Genomic DNA, 23,106 nt, shown 5'->3' on the forward strand with positions numbered 1-23,106 from the left:
ACTGCTTTGAGTGCAAGAGTGCCAGTAATTGGCTTAAAACCACATTCTTCATTACAATTAGAGATAGACTGTAAATGTGGTTGTAGGCAGTGATGTGTACATGTAATTACTACGTTAAAACAAACAGGAGGTGACCGTTAGGTCATGGGCTCAGGCCTCATGCTGGAGTTTCACTGTTCAGGCCAACACTTACTGTGCTGGGAGACCACTGTACTGTTGCAGTGATGTCATTTGAAAACCTAGGCACTACATGTAATGCATACATTAGTTTGTTGCCCAATCAAAACATCCCTCTTTATCCAAAATCAAAAATAAAGCTCAAGTTTGAATTAAAGACCAAGTTCACAGAATTGGACACAGGAACGAAAATCAGATCCAAATGTTCCAAGGAGAGAAAGGGTAGAAATCAGTAAAGAATGAAACAAATGACACATTTAATTGTTGACTGTGCTGAAAAATTACAATAATATTCAGAGGCTAGTGCAAAATCAGCAAAACAGACCTAGCAGAATGTTGATTTACAGAGTGGGTTGCTGATGACACAGTCATTAGCACTGAATGAAGGACGTATGTTTACAATCACTGTGAGAGCCAAGCACAATGCTCAATGTGAATACTGTTTGATTTCCTTTCTCTTGAGAATATTATCTATACCAGCTGTACAACCGGGTTGTCAGGATGCAAAACTGAGAAATCTTATCAGAATATAGTTAAGTAACTTACTCCTGCCCTCCAGAATCAGAAAGTTATGACTTCAATCTGCTTTCCACAAAATCAAGCATCTAATCTATGCTGTTACTCCCTCTCCTATTAGAGGGAGTGCTGCACTGTCAAAGGTGTAATTGTTCAGATTTGTTAAACCAATCGGCTCTTCCAGGTGGTCATAACTTACTTTGAATTTTATAGTAGTTCATTTGAATCAGGTTCAGGAATTAGTCCATTGAGCTTGCTCTGCCATTCAGTGAGGTGATGCGTGAGCTGACTGTGGTCGCAACCACATATTCTGGCCTACCCCTAGTAACATTTAACCTCCATAATCTAACCACCCCTGTCAGAAAAATGTTCAATAAATCTGTCCCCCCATTCTCTGGGGAAGAGTTCCAAATATTAACGAGTCTCAGGGAAAAGCATTCTGCCCATTTGTCTTCAACTGTCCCGTATATCCAGTCCCTTTCAGAAGGGGAAACATCCTTTCAACACCCCTCATTTTGAGTTCTCTCAGGGTTTTGCATGACATCACTTCTTATTGCTCAAAACTCAAGTGCATTCAGGCCAATCTTTCTTCAGAGGATAACAATCCTTGTCCAAAGTGGAGAAGAATAATTCTCACTGGGGTCCTGGCCAATATTTGTTTTTCAACCAACATCACAACAACAAAGTCATTTTGCAGTGTATAAATCAGTTGCTGTACTTTGCCACATTGAGTAGACTTCTAGATTTATACGAGGCAAAAGTGAGGACTGGAGATGCTGGAAATCAGAGTGTACATTAGAGTGGTGCACAGCAGGTCAGGCAGCATCTGAGGAGCAGGAAAAGTGACGTTTTGGGCAAAAGCCCACATTGGTTGCAGACTGTTTCAATGACATAATGAAAAGGTGTGGCACTAATTCAAGTTCTTTCTTGGTTTATGGAAGTGCAAATCTAGCCATGTTTTCCTAGACGCCCATCACCACCAGTCAGGTTCCACTGCAAGCACAAGAGATTGTGCACTGGATTGGGTGCAATCCATCTTCACTGTGAGGTTCCCTGTCCTTAGCGACTTACTGTAGATTGGATTCACTGGGAAGAGGTATCAGGAAGACCAAAAACAAAGCATGGAAGAATATGTCCAGTAACTGCAGGCCATCTTAATCTTAGTGCAGGGAAAGCTTTTAGAAGTAATGACTTTTGATTAGGTCAAACTAAGGAAGGTCATTATGGATTTGTTGAGCGTAGGTGTTCACAAACTTGATTGAGCTTTTGATAAGGGATCAGAAAGGATGGGTTTGAGAAAAGGCAATTAATAATAACAGGATAAAAGGCCAAGAGGTGTTTGATAAAAGGTCACACGATGACCTCGATAATCTGAAGTTTCACAGTTTCAGAGAAAAGGGGGTAGGTGGCAAAACTAGTTGAGCCATTCTTACAGAAATAGGAGAGGATGATGAATCGCCTTTGTCTGTGCTGTAACTAATGGAGGAGTAAGTGTTGGCTCCTGCAGCAAAAGTACCAGCACAAACAATCAAAAAGCACATGGAGATCAGCTTCTAAGGAAGGTGAACAAACCAAAAATTCTCAGACATACTTATGTGCAGAGACTCCGGAAGCAAAGTTTAGCTGGTGAGTTTATACAAATAGAAACAGTTATATTAGCAATGGTTTATCTCCGACAGGACAGCCTGAACCACTTATGGAGTCTTCAAATTAAATATAAACCAAGTTGACTGGCATTTGACCATAGTTATGACCAAGAGTGAAAGAGTGCTCTCGGTCTCTAGTCCGACATGGTGGCTCAGTGGTTAGCACTGCTGCCACACAGCACCAGGGACTTGGGTTCGATTCCCGCCTCGGGCGACTGTCTGTGTGGAGTTTGCACTTTCTCCCCCTTGTCTGTGTGGATTTCCTCCCACAGTCCAAAGATGTGCAGGTCAGGTTAATTGGCCATGCTAAATTGTCCATAGTGTTAGGAACATTAGTCTTCAGAGGGTCGATGTGGACTTTGTTGGGCTGAAGGGCCTGTTTCCATATAGGGAATCTAATCTAAAAAAAAGACTACACTTAATGGTAAGGTTCCAGGGAATGTTGCTGAACAAAGAGGCCTTGGAGTGCAGGTTCATAGCTCCTTGAAAGTGGCTTCGCAGGTCGATAGGATAGCAAAGAAGGCATTTGGTAAGCTTTGTTTTATTGGTCAGAGTATTGAGTTGGGAGGTCATGTTGCGGCTGTACAGGACATTGGTTAGGCCACTGTTGGAATACTGCGTGCAATTCTGGTCTCCTTCCTATTGGAAAGATGTTGTGAAACTTGAAAGGGTTCAGAAAAGATTTACAAGGATATTGCCAGGGTTGGAGGATTTGAGCTATAGGGAGAGGCTGAACAGGCTGGGGCTGTCTTCCCTGGAGCGTCGGAGGCTGAGGGGTGACCTTATAGAGATTTAGAAAATTATGAGGGGCATGGATCGGATAAATAGGCAAAGTCTTTTCCCTGGGGTCGTGGAGTCCAGAACTAGAGGGCATAGGTTTAGGGTGAGAAGGGAAAGATATCAAAGGGACCTAAGGGGCAACCTTTTCATGCAGAGGGTGGTATGGGTATAGAATGAGCTGGCAGAGGAAGTGGTGGAGGCTGGTACAATTGCAACATCTAAGAGGCATTTGGATGGGCATATGAATAGGAAGGGTTTATAGGGATATGGGCCGGGTGCTGGCAGGTGGGACTAGATTGAGTTGGGTTATCTGGTCGGCATGGACGGGTTGGACTGAAGGGTCTGTTTCCATGCTGTACCTCTCAATGACTGGTCATTACATAAATTAGACCACAAGGCATGTGAGATGTAGGCTATTCAGCCCATCAAATCATGGTTGATCTGAAAATCCTTAACTCCACTTTTCTGGACTTCCTCATAGATTTTTAATGAGGAAGGGAATTGAAGACCATCTCAGCCTTGAATATACTTAATAACCCAGCCTTGACAGCCCTCTGAAGTAAATAATTCCAGTGATTCTCCACCCCATAGAGAGAAGCCATTCCACCTCATCTTCAATTCTAAACACACAACCCCTTACTCCGAGATGATGCCCTCTGGTCCTAGACTCTCCCTCTATCCTGTCAAGTTCTCTAAGATTTTTGATAGTTTCAATAGAATTTACCTCATTTTTCTATATTTCAAGGTGTACAGGTCCACTCTACTCAACCTTCCCTTATAAGATAGCCTCTCCATACCTAGTATCAGACTGGTGCTCTGACTGCCTCCAAGACATTATCCTGTTCGCAGCATAAATGGAACAGTTTTGCTCAGGATCTTAATGGCCGACTGACATATACAGAAAAATTGGATCAGTTAGGACAATGTTTTATAAAGTTTAGAATGAGGGGACATCTCATACAAACCCATAAAACTCGAACAGGACTATACAGTCATGATTTGGAGATGCCGGTGTTGGACTGGGGTGTACGAAGTTAAAAATCACACAACACCTGGTTATAGTCCAACAGGTTTAATTGGAAGCACTAGCTTTCGGAGTGACGCTCCTTCATCAGGTGATGAAGGAGCATCGCTCCGAAAGCTCGTGTGCTTCCAGTTAAGGAGTTAAAAACAATGACTGCAGATGCTGAAAACCAGATTCTGGATTAGTGGTGCTGGAAGAGCACAGCAGTTCAGGCAGCATCCAAGTAGCTTCGAAATCAACGTTCCTGATGAAGGGCTTTTGCCTGAAACGTCGATTTCGAAGCTACTTGGATGCTGCCTGAACTGCTGTACTCTTCCAGCACCACTAATCCAGAATCTGCTTCCAGTTAAACCTGTTGGACTATAACCTGGTGTTATGTGATTTTTAACTTAGGACTATACAGGGTAGACATAGGAAGGATGTCGCCAGTGACCGGGAATCCAGTACCTGCAGTCACAGACTAAGGATTCAGGGTAGGCAATTTAGGACTGAGATGGGGAGAAATTTTGATATTCAGACAGTGATGATCCTGTAAAACTTGCTGCCACTTAAAGTGGTTGTGGCCAAAACACTGAATGTATTGAAGAAGGAGTTAGATATGGTTCTTAAGGCTGACGGGGTCAAAGAGTACAGAGAGAAAGAGAGAGAACAGGTTACAGCCACGATCGAATGAATTGTAAGAGCAGGCTCAAATGGCTGACTTTTGCTCTTATTTTCTATGTTTCTATATTGATATGGCCATTTAGATAATTTATCTACATTAGCTTCAGCAATGGAAAATCCATTAAATTTCTTGAACAAACAGAAAATCACTGACTTGTTAAAATTTCATGAAGATGCAGAACTTGTTACCTTGGTTTGCAGTGGAGCATTAAGAATACCTAGGTTTCTAAATACCAAAAAAGGACACACACACTGGAAAATGGGGGAACAAATATCACTATCTCCCTCTCAGCACAAATTCACTTTTTGAAAAGGAAAACAACTTTTGGCCAACCATGCTTAGTTCTTGAAGGCAAAAAGAATAAGGTGTGGAATGCTCAGATGGCAGTTTGTCTGGCATTCTGGCATCTGCAGACCTTAGGTGTCACTGAACATAAGGAGTTGTCGCTGGGATCTTGGTAAATGCAACATTCCTAGCAAACAGTATTGACAATGTTTCCAGAGTCTGTTCAAGAGGAAACAGATTACTCACTGCTTTCACAACACACTTGCTAGAAACCGGCGAGTAGGGCTGGGAGACTCTTTTTCCAGCAGGCTGACCACCAACTACAGACATTGCAACCTGTGACACTCATAAATCAAAGCAGGAGGCCTTCGGTAAACAAACAGCTATCACAAGATGCCGTAGAACGGTCTTGTTTAAAAGAAAACAAGTTTCAATCTCCTGTGATGATCATATTTTAAAGAACAAAAAAAGAAAAATTGCTGGAAAATCTCAGCAGGTCTCGCAGCACCTGTGGAGAAAAATCGAGCCACCCTTCCACAGAACTGTTCTGAAGGTGCAGGTTCTAAATGCAGGTCAGCTTCAGACAGTGTGTTCAGAATGAGGGAGAATGGAAGATTGAAGCAGAGCATGTACACAAAGCATGGATAGAAAGAGAAGCACAGATAGATAGGCAGAAGACAAGAGAAAGAGGAAGAAAATGGTTAGCACTGCTGTCTCACAGCGCCAGAGACCTGGGTTCAATTCCCGCCTCAGGCGACTGACTGTGTGGAGTTTGCACATTCTCCCTGTGTCTGCGTGGGTTTCATCCAGGTGCTCCGGTTTCCTCCCACAGTCCAAAGATGTGCAGGTCAGGTGAATTGGCCATGCTAAATTGCCCCTAGTGTAAGGGGCAGGGGTAGATGTAGATGTATGGGGTAGGGGTAGGGGTATGGGTGGGTTACGCTTCGGCGGGGCGGTGTGGACTTGTTGGGCCGAAGGGCCTGTTTCCACACTGTAAGTAATCTAATCTAATCTAAAAAAAAAATGCAGAGGGTTAGGTGGGGGGACATGATTACCAGAAACAGAAGGTGAGACAGAGAAAGAGGCAGAGGCAAATAAAGAAGCAGGAATGACAGAGACAGAGAGATAAGGGCACAAACAGACAGGATCAGAAACAAAGAGAAAGATAGAGGGAGAAAGATTTATTGGAAACTTTATCATAATCTTTACTGACGAAGGGAAGCAGAGAGAGTGGGCGAGCTCTTGAGGGGTGGTGAGGGGAGATGAGAGAGAGAGAGACAAGGAAAGAGAGAGAGAAATTGAGACTGAAAAGAAGAGAGAAATTGAGAATTACAGCGAGTGAGGACCTTAAAGTTTGGTGCAGGAACTATGGTCTTTGATGCATTTCCCATCAGAGAGCCAATTACAAGCTGGATGTAGGAAATACAAAGGTCAAAGGTCACCAATTCTTATTTGACAAGAGGTTTATCGGACTTGGAATTTCAGTAGGTGACAACTGCTGACAATTGGAGAGAGTAGGGAGGATGTGATGGGTGAGAGAGTGGGAAAGATGTTGCATATGAGTGTAGTAGAACATGAGCCTTGTTGGGAGGGGAGTATAGTAGCAGAGTTAAAGTGAGCTTGAGGTATCAGAATGAAGATGTTGGCACTTAAGCTAAAGGAGAGAAGATCATAATAACGATTGGGCACTTCTCTAGAAAGCTGAGACCACAATGAATTGGGTGGTAACTTTGGACCAGACTGTTATGATCTGGTGCTGTGGCTTCCACAACACCACCGTGGTGGGGTGAGTGGGGGAGGAGAGAGGTTGGTGGAAGAGGTTGCCTTGCCGCTGCACTCTATCCAGTCGCCTCCTGCCCTCAGAGAGGTGTGCTGATTTTTCATTGTCTGCCACATTCAGGGCAAATGTCAGTAACTGTGCAGGGCAGCTCCGGACAGACGGTGCTTCTCCAGGGATACAGCGGCCTTTTAAAAATGGCATCAGCACCAGGGATATCAGTCCACGCAGCACTAACCTGGCAGTGGAGAGTTCTTCTGAATTACAGAATTTAATTTTTATAAAGTGTAAGTAAAGGAGGGAGAGGAGGAGAAAGGGAACTGGGTAGGATAGATGTCACTGTGGTGGAAATGCTCCCACTTTGATTATGGTTAGTCTTTCTACAATTGAGTAGCTTGCAAGGTTATTTCAAAGGGCAATTATAAATCATTCTCCCTGTAACACAGGCCAGACTGGGTAAGGATAGTGCATGTTCCTAAAAGATATTAAATAGGTTTTATTTTAACGAAATCTTGTAGTAACCTGGTCACCACTGTTGACATTAGATATTTTTGAAAATAAAATCCAGATGTATTTAAGTTAGCTAAATTTCAATTCCAAAACTACATGATATGATTTGAACTAATATTTCCAAAAACTTTAGTCCAGGCCTGTAGATCACTAGTCTGGTTTCATAACAACTGTGCTACTGTACCTCAGAGATGATATGCCAAGTCAGTAAAGATATTCCAGCCCACACGAAGGATATTTAAACACAGGATTCCAAGTTTACGGGAACCTTGCGGTAAATTATTAATCTTAATGTAGGCTACATATTGCACAAGAAATTCACTGAAGTGCCCTTGGGAGGCATTTGGCCTATATTTCTGAGACACACAACAGCCCACCAGACAGCAGCATTGTGGCAAGACTCTGGAAAGTACCAGTGGGACTAACAAACACTGTAGTTAAAATTCAGGGTATGTTTAGTGATAATGTTTATGTGGAGTGGTCAAAGCAGTCACATATGTATTGCACTGCAGAATTGTGATTTTAGTACATTACATAACACCAACAATTGCACAAGCTTATTCTAACTTGAGTTCATCATTATGTTGAGAGGTTTTCCAGTCAGTTTGCATGCTGTTCTATCTGACAACAAATCTACATGGCCTTATTCAGGTCCATTTTTAGTATGGGTTTAGCACAACTGATTTTCTTCAGCTATTCATCAGCTCAGATTGCTGGAAGAGGGAGATCTGCACTTGACACCAGTTGATCAAGTCAGTGTAATAACTTCTGAAGAAAATGATTTTTAAAAAAATTGTCTGTTGCTCTGCCATTGCTACTCTATGGGAATACAACAAACTTGCATTCTTCAAGCATCTCATCAAATATTGAAAATGTTTCAGAGTAGAATGGTTCTGACAGACGAGACAAACACAGCAACCATTTTTTCCATGCAGCAAGATCCCGTAAGGAGAAATGGGGTCAGTAGCCAGTCAGTCAGATTTTGGATTTTGAGGGTTGAGGCAGAACCTATGTCAGAGACTGGAAGAACTTGATATTCCTCTTCAATTACAGTCAGTTCCTTGACCTGATTCTTCACAGTTGATTCCACTTTACGATGTTATAGGCAAAACAAATTTGGATAATTTCAATTTGTTTAAATCAAAAAAGTAAACGATTAGCAGAAAACGAAGGCCACAAAATCTTCAATGTTCAGCCCAGAAACTCTCCATTTAACAAATGCATTAGCTATGGCACAGTAACATCCTCTAGAGTCAGGAGTTGGATTGAAGATCTAATCTAGAGATTGGAGCTCTCAGTTCAAAATGGCACTCTGGCAGTGACACATTCAACTGGGGCCCATCCTCCCTCTCCAGGAAAGTGCCATCGACCCCCATTTGAAAATGAGCAAGGCAGTTCTCCTGGACACCTTTCAGCATTTATATTCAACCACTGTCACAAAGCTGGCCCCTTTTTACTAAAAGCTGTTCCTTTTCTCAAGGATACCGTGCCCTTTGTTTTTTCAGAGGGGTCATAAAACCCTTCCAGCTCCGAGGTGACTAGTTTGGGACAGAGATGAAAAAAGGATTTTGAGAGGCCTTTTGTTTATATGTAAACAGATGAGACTTCAGGCCAAAGTGGTCATGTTTTAGAAGTGACCTGTATTATGAAAGGGGAGTAGACAGCTCTCTAGCTGAGCAGAGATTAGATCAGAGTGGTGCTAGAAAAGCACAGCAGGTCAGGCAGCATCCAAGGAGCAGGAAGATCGACAGTTCGGGCAAAAGCCCTTCATGAATGATGAGCAGTTCAGTTCAGAACTAGTTAGGAGTTCATCTGTGTAGAAACAGGCTGCGAAACTCTCTTTCTCCTTCGGCCCTTCTAACTTCAACGTGTAAGAATTTGTTCCATTTTTACTTTTTTTTAATGGGGGTTTGCTTATTGGGACTGTTTTGCATATTTGGAACAGCATAATTAAGTTTAGTTTGGATAGACTGGGTTCTTTATTCTGTTCCTTATGTTTCATTGTGGAATTTTGTGAACAAATTTTTGTCTGTTTTAAAACCTGGTAGTCAACCCTAACTAACTTACTCTGAGTAACTTTCACTGTACACTTACTGAAAGAAATTGTAAAGTTATGATCTGGGCTGCCTGCTTAAGAATGTTTTGAGTGGTCTGGCCAAGTCCATAACACCACATCTCTGGGTCTAAATTTGTTCTTTCAGAGGAGTGCACAGCTGAAAATAAAATTAGACAGGGTACTGCTTCAGACATATGACCGAATATCACTGAAGAGAACATTGGTACTGAAGAGAACAATCACCCTTGCCCGATGTGGGAGCGGGAGCGCCCCCCCCACCCACTCCAATGGCTTCATGCTGTCATTTTGCTGCTCTTTGGCTCACCCACAATTGCTTCCACAAACAGCAAATAGGCTTTGCAACAGAAACAGAAATTGCTGGTGAAACAAGGCTGACAGCATGTGTGGGATGAAAGCAGAGTTAATGTTTTGAGTCCAGTGACTCTTCATTAGAAACAGGTTTTATAGCAGGAACGATGAGACAAAACAACAAGATCCATTCAGTTCCTCTTCTTCCAAGTAGTCTGAGAAACACTGGAGTTGGGGCAGGAGGCCATTCAGGCCTTTGGAATCTGTTCTACCATTCAAGTGAATCATGGCTGATCTGGTTATGATTTCATCTTTACTTTCCTGCTACCTATAGCTGCACAATACAACAATGAAGAAAGGTCATTGAACTGACAGGTTAACCCTGCTTCTCTCAACTGAGTCTGTCTGACCTGAATATTTCCAGCACTGTTTTCTTTTTATTTCAGATTTCCAACATTTGTACAATAACAAATGAGTTAATTTTTAATTAAAGGAATTATATGGATACAAATTATTCCTATTTAGGAGGAAGTTCTTTACCTAAAGAATGATGATCATGCAGAACTCACTTCTACGAGGTGCTTGATGGGGAACCTAGAGAAATCCATTTGGGAGAAGGAAATGAAAGAACAAAAGACCATGCTGACAGGGTTTAATGAAGGTCTGATGAAGAGTCATCTAGACTCAAAACATTAGTTTGCTCTCTCTCCATGGATGCTGTCTGACCCACTGTGATCTCCAGCATTTGTTGTCTTCAGTAAACAGGAAAATGTCAACACAAATGATTTGGTTTAAATAATCTGCTCCTGTGCTTTAAAGTTTCCAGAATTGTTGCACTTACCTCATTAATAGCTTCATTAGACACGTGAACATTGAAATCAGTTCAGAGATCAAACCCGGTATCTTTCTGGATTAAATTACTCTGAACAATAGGGGGAGTCAAAGCATTATCACTTTGTGCAAGGTGTAGATGATCAACATTGCACTATGAGCTGTAACCCATAATTCGGAGACTGAAGCTATATTCTCTACATTCAAAAGACTCTTACATTCAAACCTATCGAGTGAATCATCACTCAGCCAAGGTCTGACGTTGCTAAACTTATCGTAAAGAAGAATCAAGCCCAAGTCCTGGTTGAAACTCTAACTGTAATCAGTAGAGGGGCTTAAAACCACAATAAGGATCCTGTTCCTTGTGGGTGTGAACTGTGACTGACGTTAAGCAAAGTCGTGGCTTGTATTTCCAGATTTAAATTGGGACATGTTAACCATTGAAATTCTCTCTACAATTTCCCCTTGTGAAGCATACATACCTGGCTCCACTCTTGATTATAACTGGGGGAAAGGAGGGGAGGGAACGTAAGGAGAGTGATTAAAGGAAAGCAAGGAGGGGTGAAGGAGAGAGAAAGAAATTAGAAATGAAGGTGGGGAAGAGGGTAAAAGGTAATCAACCACATATAGAAAATACAGAAGTCTGAACATTTGGTTCATCATCTTTCTGCTGGCTCTTTATAAAGATATCTAATTAAATCCACCCTCTGTTTCTTTCCACGAGCATGCATTATTCCACACCACCAAAGCCCCAAAACCCCCACTTCTTAGACGTGTCTAATTTCCTTTTGACAATTTGTATTGATACCGTTTCTACTACATGTATGACAGGGCCAAGTTAGGATGCCTCATCATGGGATTAAATAATCTGTCAGAAACAGTCTCCTGGAGCTTGTGATTAAGTCCACACTGTGGATCAATGGCTTCATGGGAAAAATGGCATCATGAAAGCAGCAATCACAGAATCTCCAATTTAAGAATTTCCGTGTCTTTTGACAGTTAGCTTTCTGCTTCTTCACAGATTGAGACAATAGTATCTGTATAGTGTTTTTTTCCCATAAATAATGGACAAACTAAACAGAACAGCTGGGAAGTCAGTGATAACTAAATTTACATAAATGTTAAACAAGGAGAACAGGAGGATATCAATTTATGAACAATCAATATGCTTTGATGCCGAATCATGTGGGACAATGGGCCGAAGAGTGGCGGATGGAGCTTAAGTTAGATAAATGTGAGGTGCTGTAGTTTGGAAAGGCATATCAGGGCAGAACTTATCTACTTAGTGGTAAAGTCCTGGGGAATTTTGCTGAGCAAAGTGACCTTGGAGCGCAGGTTCATAGCTTCTTGAAAGTGGAGTTGCAGGTAGATAGGGTAGTGAAGAAGATTTTTGCCTTTACTGATCAGTGCATTGAGTGCAGAAGTTGGGAGGTCATGTTGCAGCTGTACAGGACATCGGTTAGGCTACTTTTGGAGTATTGGTTGCAATTCTGGTCTGTCTCCTTTAGGAAGGATGTTGTGAAACTTGAAAAGGTTCAGAAAAGATTTTTGAGGACATTGTCAGGGTGGGAGGGTTTGAGCTATGGGGAGAGGCTGAATAGGTTGGGGCTGTTTTCCCTGGAGCGTTGGAGGCTGAGGAGTGACCTTATAGAGGTTTATAAAAGCATGAGGAACATGGATAGGGTCTTTAGGCAAGGTCTTTTCCCAAGGGTAGGGGAGCCCAAAACTAGAGGGCATAGGTATAAAGTGAGAAGGGAAAGACTTAAAAGGGACCTAAAGGGCACCTTTATCACACAGTGGGTGGTGCGTATATGGAATGTACTGCCAGAGAAAATGGAGGAGGCTGGAATGATTACAATATTTAAAAATTATCTGGCCGAATCATATGAATAGGAAAGGTTTAGAGGGATATGGACCAAACGCTGGCAAATGAGACTAGATTTAATAAAGGTATCTGATTGACATGGATGATTTGGACCAAAGGGCCTGATTCCCTGCTGTATATCTCTTTGACTCTATGACTCCTAAAGTCAATGGACTTTGAAGTTTCCAATTAAAAGCCTATTTGCTTCTGAAAGGTCGAACTAACAATTGTTAAATTTCTCTGGTCCATGTGAAACATTCACTTGTAATCTAACAATCACATTGTTTATTTATAGGGCAAGATTAAGGTCCTGCCAAATGAGAGGATTTCAACAAAAGCTGATTACAATCGCTGCTCTCAGATCCAATCCAAGGTTTCAGCAACTTGAAAATGAGCAAAGGCAGATACTACCATTGTTGGATGCTGTTTCAACACTGTTCAGCCTTTGGGCAAGATTCATCGATATTTCCCTGTCAAAGACATATCCAGTCCATCAGTATCGAGTAATTAAGAAGTGCAAGTAACTTCTCCCTGGTGTGCTGGGTTAAACAAAATTCATCCTTCTGCTAATGTCGCAAATTACCTGACTTTTATCACACTGTTGTCATGGCATTCTGTTATGCATCAATTGGCTGCGGTGTTTCATACTCAACTACAGTGACCAGACTTCAAAAATATTTAATTGGTTGTGAAATACTTTGAAATACCTCAGAAAATGACAATATAAATGCAAATATTATCTTTGTTAAAAAGCAAACGACAAACAATGTTGACAAAAGCACTTGCACTTCTGGTTCTTCAAAGCCTCCAATCATCTCTTTACAGTTTTTAAAAACAGTAGTTACAATTTGTGTGAGAGAGGGGGAAACAGGAGCTTTTTAGACAAAGTCTACTTGATGAATTAGTCCCAGCTACCCACTTTATCTGCATATCCCTCAGTTCCATGCAGTTATCTTTTCCCCATCTCTATCAAGTCCTCCCTACCTTCCCAGATTTCTAATAATTTCAGTTTTGCAAGAGTCAGCAATTTTTTTTCCAGGGAAATTATTCAAGATTCTCAGCACTGTGGGAGAAGTGATTCCTGATATTACACGAACTGCTGAGATCTAAATTTTAAAGTGAAGGTGGTCCGTAGAATCTAAAATTGCCTCAATGATAGGAAGCATATGACACAGGTTGGTGAACTTCTGGAAATCACATTTGACAGCTGTATTCAGGGCAAGCCAATTGCATAACGGGAAGGTGGGGGATAAAGTATTATGTCTCTTAAAGGACCATATAAAGATAGTAGCATCTGCTTGAGATATAATTCTTTTGCTGTCAATACAATATTGTATGTGCAATGTAGTTGCACTGCCTGCCACACTGGATACCAGAAAAACTCACACATCACCATAAAGTTAATTGAAAATTAAAAATATCCTGATTTTCAGACCACCAGATTTGGGACACTACACCTCACCAGGTATGTTAAAATTCACTTGCCAAATATTTGCCCATTTTGGAAGTGTACTAATGTCCTCTTATAATTTGCGACCATACTATCGTCATAAGGGACCATACCCTGATTTGGTGTCATCCGTGAATTCACAAATAATGTTTTTGTTTCCATAATACAAATCATTCAATTATGAATGGCAGTGCTCCAAGCAATTGTGGAAACCACTTCCCATCTTCCACTACTCTGAATAACGACCCTTTATTCCCATGCCCTGGACTGAACTTGAAGCTAGGAATCCAGACTGTGTGATGATGGTTCAATGGAAAACAGTGTGAGAGCTTCAGTTCTAAAACTTCATTGGTACTTTTATATTGCATGTGTTAAGAGGATGGGAGACATGCCTTTTTTGAGTTTCAGTTTTTTTTTGAGTTTTTACATGCATTTTTCACGAGAGTTTACAGCCTTGGAGTTTACAGCTGGGTAGAATAACATAGCTTTTAAAATCAAAGAGAAAATTGGGCTATTGCATATATGTCCAATTACACAGTGATACAGATAAAACTAAGTGTCATTAAAGAGGAGGTCAGTCGGAGATAAGAGGTCAGATACAGCAAAGTACTGTTATAGTTAATAACAGTTATCAAAATAGGCAGGACTGCGGGCAAATGTCTCAAGTGGCTGAAAAGAAAACTCAGAGCAGAGGGTTGTGAAAGACATGAGTTTAAGGAAACTCTTAAGAAATAAGTACATAGAACATAGAACAATACAGCACAGAACAGGCCCTTCGGCCCACGATGTTGTGCCGAACATTTGTCCTAGCTTAAGCACCTATCCAATTGCCGCTTAAAGGTCACCAATGATTCTGACTCTGCCACTCCCACAGGCAGCGCATTCCATGCCCCCACCACTCTCTGGGTAAAAAACCTACCCCTGACATACTCCTTGTACCTTCCACCCTTCACCTTAAATTTATGTCCCCTTGTAACACTCTGTTGTACCTGGGGAAAAAGTCTCCGACTGTCTACTCTATCTATTCCTCTGATCATCTTATAAACCTCTATCAAGTCACCCCTCATCCTTCGCCGTTCCAATGAGAAAAGGCCTAGCAATCTCAACCTATCCTCGTACGACCTATTCTCCATTCCAGGCAACATCCTGGTAAATCTTCTCTGCACCCTCTCCAAAGCTTCCACATCTTTCCTAAAGTGAGGCGACCAGAACTGCACACAGTACTCCAAATGTGGCCTTACCAAGATCCTGTACAGCTGCAACATCACTTCACGGCTCTTGAATTCAATCCCTCTGCTAATGAACGCTAATACACCATAGGCCTTCTTACAAGCTCTATCCACCTGAGTGGCAACTTTCAAAGAATGGAGTGGAGTCTCCAAGTGAATGGAGTCTGAAGCTTGCTTAAAGGTTAAAGGAAGAATTAACTGAAAAATTTGCAACAAGTAAATGCAGAGATTGGCCAAAAGGGATAGAATACAGCTGTATCAAATGAACAGGGAACTTCAGTCTGGAGACAAGGTGAACCATCAGAGAGGTTGTTGTTAGGGTGAAAGAGTTGAACTTTTCTTTCTGATATTTGTAACAAACAGCTCTCATATATATATTTTAAACTGGCTGTAGATGTTTTCCAATCATTCTGTTATTACACACCTGTGGAACAGGGAATTGAACCTCGGCTTCCAGGTCTAGAGGCAGGGAAAATATTACTGCACTACCAGAACCCTTTGATAGTTCTTAAAGCATGTAACATGGTCTGTTTATTTCTTCTGGCAAACTTATGCTCTTCTGTTAAAAATACATTGACAGCCTGTTGAGAGCCAGTGACTGACCGTCACAGTAAACAAATTATAAAAAGAAATCTGAAGCCAGGCTTTATACTGGGATCTGACCTGTCCCATATGACCATCAGCTGGAATCATAATATCCATCATTTGTCCCCGCTTCCACATTCTAGGACTCTGCCCATGTTGTGTGGCTCCTTTTGATATACTTACGGAAATCCAGAAAATTTACAACTACTGCACTGCCACAGCCTACCCTCTTCTGTTACCTTCAAAAAATTTAAATGTAGTTGATTAAGCAAATCTATTCTGGAGGAAGCTGTGCCGCACTTAAGTTCTAACTACAGAACAACCTCGATTATCCGAATGAGACAGGTGGGAGTATTTTGTTCAGATAACAGAGAGCGTTTTTATGGGACCTTGAGATCTTGTTTGAATAACCGACGATTGGATAACTGAGGTTTTTCTGTACACCCTTTCTGATGTGCTATGCCTCAATATGCATGCAGCATTCCAGATGTGACTTAACTGGAGACTTGGATAGACATAACATAACTTATATCCTTGAAGGACCAATACTTCATTCACCTTTAAAACTCTGTCTTCTGTTACTGTCCATTCACTCTGAGTGATTTCTATGGTTGGATTATTATATTTCAATGATAGGCTCTGGCTTCTCACCATTTAGATAAAGTGGATGTTCTCAAACAGAATTCCATCAGCCAGTTTTCCCACTCACCTTATCCTTTGCTGTTGCTTTGCAACTTCCCATCTACACTGCTCACTGTGCCATCTATTAAGTCAAGTCAGACTAGTCTATCAGATCATATGGCTGCTCTTTCACTAGGGAGAGGGAATGACTGATGGTGAGTTCAGCCTGAGGGCCACCATGCCTCAGGTGAGGTGGGGGAGTCCGTCTTGGTAACCTCAGCCAGTGCAGGAATTGAAGTCACGCTGTTGGCACCACAATATTGCAAACCAGCTGTCTGGCCAACTGAGCTAACCGACACCTTTTAGCAACTTAGCAGCATCTAACTCTATGCAGATATACAAATCCACACCCCGTTTATCTAAGTCATTTATAAATGTAGCAAAAATCTGTCTCCAGTAGAGATCTTTAGGAAGCACTTCCTGACCACATCTACTTTTTCCAAATTACTGTTTTCTTACTAACTCAGTTTTAACTTCTGAATTGGAGCCCCTCATCACCCTGAATAACTTACTTGAACCCATTTTGCCAATTACAGTACCAGTAAATAGCTTGTATCAATTTTTCAAATTAAAATGCCTCTTCACTATGCTGTACTGTGAAAATGAAATTACATTCATATTTCCAAACCAATTTTAACTGTGCAGCATTCAATATAATTACTGTTGTTACAGGATTTAGCTAAAATATAGAGCAGTTCTGTCACAAAGTAATTGCTATTGATGGGCTAAAATAGAAACAGAAAAAACCTCAAGAGAATTGAATACACAACCACTGAGACATTTTGACCTTAATTACAGGAGTGACTGCACTTAAAACACACTTCATTGACTGTGAAGTGTTTTACAACATACTGAGGTCATGAAAGGCCTCTGTATCAATGCAAGAACTTTCTGTATGATGGTGTTCAGAGAACCAGGCTGACCACTGTGCTACTGAGGGGAATGCTATGTTGATCTTATCTTTCGATAAACAAACCCGAGCTCCAACTCACTGGATAGAACAGACTCTGAAAGATGCAATAGTTCTGTTTGAAAAGGGATGAATGAGGAGTTCATGCAATTTGATCAACATTTGTCTATCAACTAACATCTCCAAAAAGGCAGATAAAGCATTATTTAATTGATTTCACTGTAGTCTGTAGGATGCTACACAAAAAAATACTGTTTGTCCCACTGTTCCTGTGCCAGTTCTTTCATAGAGCTATCTAATTAGTCCCATTCCTTACCGATTAGGGATAGTCAACATGGCTTTGTGTGTGGGGAATCATGTCTCACAAACTTGATTGTTACTTCTTCAAAAAACGCAAAGAGGATTGATGAGGGCAGAGCGGTGGATGTGATCTATATGGATTTCAGTAAGGCATTCAACAAGGTTCCCCGGGGAGACTGGTTAGCAAGGTTAGATCTCATGGAATACAGGGAGAACTAGCCATTCGGATATAGAACTGGCTCAAAGGTAGAAGATAAAGGGTGGTAGTGGAGGGTTGTTTTTCAGACTGGAGGCCTGTGACCAGTGGATTGAATTGAATTGAATTTATTGTCATGTGTACTGAGGCACAGTGAAAAGCTTTGTCTTGCGAGCAATACAGGCAGATCACAGAGTTAAGTAGCATAGACAATAAATAATAGGTGAACAAGGAGTGCCACAAGGATCGATGCTGGGTCCACTGCTTTTTGTCATTTATATAAATGATTTGGATGTGAGCATAAGAGGTATTGTTAGTAAGAAGACACCAAAATTGGAGGTGTAGTGGACAGCGAAGAAGATTACCTCAGATTACAACAAGATCTTGATCAGATGGGCCCATGGGCTGAGAAGTGGCAGATGGAGTTTAATTTAGATAAATGCAAGATGCTGCATTTTGGGAAAGCAAATCTTAGCAGGACTTATACACTTAATGGTAAGGTCCTAGGGAGTATTGGTGAACAAAGAGACCTTGGAGTGCAGGTTTATAGCTCATTGAAAGTGGAGTCGCAGGTAGATAGGATAGTGAAGGAGTTTAGTACGCTTTCCTTTACTAGTCAGAGTATTGAGTACAGGAGTTGGGAGGTCATGTTGCGGCTGTACAGGACATTAGTTTGGCCTCTTTTGGAATATTCCATGCAATTCTGGTTTCCTTCACATAAAAAGGATATTGTGAAACTTGAAAGGGTTTAGAAAAGATTTACAAGGATGTTGCCAGGGTTGGAAGATTTGAGCTAGAGGGAGAGGTTGAACAGGCTGGGGCTGTTTTCCTTGTCGGTCGGATGCTGAGAGATGACCTTATAGAGGTTTATAAAATTATGAGGGGCATGGATAGGATAAATGGACAAAATCTTTTCCCTGGGGTGGGGAGTTCAGAACTAGAGGGCATAGGTTTAAGGTGAGAGGGGAAAGATATAAAAGAGACCTAAGGGACAACGTTTTCATGCAGAGTGTGGTATGTGTACGGAATGAGCTGCCAGAGGAAATGGTGGCGTCTAGTACAACAGCAACATTTAAAAGGCATCTGGATGGGTGTATGAATAGGAAGGGTTTGGACGGATATGGGCAGGGTGCTGGCAGGTGGGACTAGATTAGTTTAGGATATCTGGTCAGCGTGGACGAGTTGGACTGAATGGTCTGTTTCTGTGCTGTACATCTCTATGACTCTGTTTGGAGGGTAGAATGCCTGGTGGACTTGCTTACTCTAACAATGCACTTCACTGTAAATTGTACAAAGTATTTTGATGAAGAGATGCATCGAAAATTAAGAAACCAAATAAATTGCCTTGAACCTTTTTACAATTTCACATTCCATCTTATACACAATACAACAGAGAAGGGCAAATGAATAAATAAACTTCAAAGCAACATACAAAGCATTAGAGTCACAATATATTCACAAGCTTCAAGGGGCCACATATTGGTAATTCACTCAACTAACCTTATCTCTGTTCATTAATGGCTGGAGATGCAGTGCTGGGTATGGCAGAACCTAGATTAATCTGACAATGCTACTGTAACACATTATTACAGATCTTCCTGCTCTATAACATCTGAGGTGCTCCATCTCCACTACACCGTGGAGGAATGACAACCGATTAAACCTGTTCACATCTGCCCCTCACACAAACCCCTCAATTATGAATTCGCGATTTGATGGAGATCATAGTGTTATAAAATTTTACAAGTTAATTCAGTACCATTTAGCAAACGGAGATATTCTCTGGAAAGGAATAGGTTCTTTAAATCTAATGGTATTTTGCTAAAAGTTTATTACATGCTCATGTAGTGGAGCCAGCAGAGAGTGGACGACCTTCCAGAGTATGTCAGACATTGACAGCCGGTACATTTTGGTCTTAATCATAACAGTAAAACAAATGAAATAACATCATCAGCATTTAATATTTTGAATTGAAAGATCAAAATGTGTCAGGTACGAAAAGACTGGTGTTAGTAGACTTTGCAATGAGGCTTCATTACAAGAAGACTTTCCTCTTGTAAATTTTGGTAGTTAACTTTCAAAGATTGTCAGTTAAAGAACCATTATGGAGTATTAAAACAGGAGGAAATCTACAGACTTGGTGCACGGCTCAAAATCAATAGTAAATTAGCTGGCTAGAAAGAAAATTGCCTTGACAATGGGAAGTGAATGAAGATAATCATGAGTGGATAATCATCAGTCACTTAACGATCTAGAGAAATCTGTAGGGATGTATTCTCAGTCATTTTCTTCAAACAGCGTGAGCAGAGGGACTGCAGCAGTTGAAAATTTGACATTGACACAAACTGCACCCTAACTCTCACCAAGTCCCATTTCGTCAGCAGCCTTTGTCCACTGACCTCCATTGCCTGACCAAGGAACAAAACCACAATTTTAAAATTCCTACCTCCATTTCCAATTCTAGTCAATTATAGGCCCACACTGGGTAAGGATATCAGGTCTGACCTCACTGCAAGGGAATTCATGAATCAGTTGTTTTTCTTTAAAAGAAAATGATTCGATATGAGTCATGGTGTCTGCAGTAAACCAGAGCTTTTACAACTAAACTAAAGTCTAAACTACCATAATAGAAGATGAACTCATTCTCAAGGTTATTAGTTCAGCAAATAATCATAGTACTTCATTGGAGAGTGACAACCTAATTAATGCACATAGTGTTGAACCACAATTTTGCCCAACTTCAACAAGGATGACAAGAGGTAACTGTCAGGAAAGCCTGAACAAGCTAAGGTTCTTCACTCCTGAAAAGGGAAGGTTGAGGACTGACCTGATAGAGGTCTTTACAATTGCAGAAGAATGCAACTGTGTAGATATAGGGACAGTAACAGTGCTGCTGACCCTTGTCGTGATGAGACAAAAACTTAAAGTCAGAAATATACATTGTTACGAATAAATCCAATAGAGAATTCATGAACAAGTCCTTTAGCCAGAACATGGGTACAGCATGGAACTTGCTGCAAGAAAGTTGAGACAAAAAAGCAGATGCTGGAATCCAAAGCAGACAAGCAGGAAAAACACGGCAAATCAGGCAGCATCAGGAGGTGGAAAAGTCAGCGTCTCGGATATAATCCTTCTGACAAGCCACCTGCTTGTCTACAAGAAAGTTGGAGCAAACTGTGTACAGTGATTTTTTGGTATTGGCAAAATCACCAAAAAACAAATATCAACAGAATTCAGCATCTACAGGCAAAATTTGTGCATCTGTGACTTTAACCCTATTTTTAAACGAGCTCCACATTTCTCAAAATTTATCATGTGCAGGTTTCTCAGGAACAGAACCCTCAGAGATTCAGAGGAATGATTGTAGCTGTATATAGGTAGAGATGAGATAAAGACATAATCGAAAACTATGCTGATTGGGTGACCAGTAGAAGAAAGGGAAACAGTTCATGTGGAGCATAAAGACTAGCACAGACCTGTTGGGCCAAATGGTTTGTTTCTGTGCATAGACGCAATGCAATGTTTTGGAACTTTTAAGGGACCAGACATTTTTTCTTTGAAACTTTAAACTGAAATGGAAAATGAACTGTTTTTACTGGAAAACCAGGGCAGCTTTGCAACTTGGAAATTAGACACTACATTTTTTGAGCAATGTGATACAATACAAGGAAATTTAACTGAAAGAATTCTAACAAGACCAGACAAGGATCAACCTTTGAATCAAAGAACCTACAGAATTGCTTGGACTTTTCACCTTCTGGTTTAAATTTTCGATCTTACAAATTTTGCTTACCCTGTTAAGATTCTTTTTGCACTCAGAGTATGTGCATTAAACTATCTGTATTCTGTCCTTCGTAATTGTGATTGAGTCTGTGAGTACTTGGGGTTTTCTGAACAGTGTAGTTTAAGTTGCATAATAGAAGATTAGAAGTACTTTCTTGTCTCTGTTGTTTGCTAAAATTAAGTGTGTTATGGTGAAGAGATCCTTGATTAAACCTGGTGTGAATTACTTTTATCCTGAATAGCAGTCAATCAGGCAAGCTGGTCATTTCGGTGATGTAATTGGGATTTAGATGTTTTGCGATCTTTCCCTGTTTTGGGGAACAGTGCAGCATGATTACTGGTGCACATTTGCCAATTAAGCCACGACTAACTCAAAAGCAATGTAATCACACATGGTTCATTCACAAACTGTGACAAAACATTGAGATAAACCATACAAACAACACACATGGCCAAACCTTCTGTAAAGGATACTTCCCAGGTCGATCTATTCCCACTCTGTAGTCGGGGAAACTCTTTTCAGGGTTGAAGTTGAAGATAAAAAGAAGATTTGCACGCTCAAAGGCAATCACCTTGTTTCCCTCATGTTTCTCACTCACGTAGGCCTGACCGAGTTGGGGGGAGGAATTGCAAAAGAAACATTATTAATAAACACTTAGATGAGACTGAATTATAGTGGAAGTGCACCATACTGTTTAACCAGTAATTCCCCAGTTCCAGAAACACTTTGATAGATCAATCCAGACAGTTCCAAATTGGCACTGGCACAAATGGGACTAATGGTTCCTTCTCTGCTGAAATTACTACAATTGCTCCTCCATTAGTGCCATAAGAAAGGAGTGCTGTATTGGTGGGAACTCAGCTCTGTGAAATAAATTACAATCTCTATAGTCCCATCTCTGTATTACACTTGAGAGAAAACATTTTATGGTATGATGTACAGACCAGAGAACCTGAGACTGCTTTAATTAGTAGACACAAGGTTAAGAGAAAGACTCTTAAGGGAAGATTTAATAGATAGTTCAAAATTGTGAAGGACATTAATTAGGTAGGAAGAAACAGTTTCCACTTACAAAAGGCTCAGCGACCCTGACAGAGAGGAGCAATTTACTGGACTAGTAACCCAGAGCGTTAGATAATTGTTCCGGGAACATGAGTTCAAATCCTACCATGGAAGATGGTGAAATTTAATTCATATAGAACATAGAACATTACAGCGCAGTACTGGCCCTTCAGCCCTCGATGTTGTGCCACTCCGTGGAACCAATCTGAAGCCTATCTATCCTACACTATTCCATTCTTGCCCTTATGCTGATCCAACGACCACTTAAGTTCTGTGAAGTTGGTGAGTCTACAACTGCTGCAGACAGTGTGTTCCATACCCCTACTACTCTGAGTAAAGAAACTACCTCTGAGATCTGTCCTATGTCTATCATCCCTCAATTTAAAGCTATATCCCCTCAAGGTAGACATCACCATCCGAGGAAAAAGGCTCTCCCTGTCCACCCTATCTAACCCTCTGATGATCTGATG

General features: G+C 41.1%; 1 protein-coding gene across 3 annotated transcripts in view; it reads right to left on the minus strand.

Moving 5' to 3' along the window:
• gbe1b (glucan (1,4-alpha-), branching enzyme 1b) overlaps positions 1 to 23,106 on the minus strand; it is a 591,749-nt gene that overhangs the window by 44,468 nt on the left and 524,175 nt on the right. For all 3 annotated transcript variants that reach the window (XM_072585795.1, XM_072585794.1, XM_072585793.1), the window contains exon 14: positions 22,048 to 22,178. In XM_072585795.1, coding sequence (XP_072441896.1) covers positions 22,048 to 22,178 — 131 coding nt within the window. The remainder of the gene's footprint in view (positions 1 to 22,047; positions 22,179 to 23,106) is intronic.

The sequence above is a fragment of the Chiloscyllium punctatum genome, chromosome 15 (genome assembly GCF_047496795.1).
Source record: "Chiloscyllium punctatum isolate Juve2018m chromosome 15, sChiPun1.3, whole genome shotgun sequence".
Lineage (NCBI taxonomy): Eukaryota > Metazoa > Chordata > Chondrichthyes > Orectolobiformes > Hemiscylliidae > Chiloscyllium > Chiloscyllium punctatum.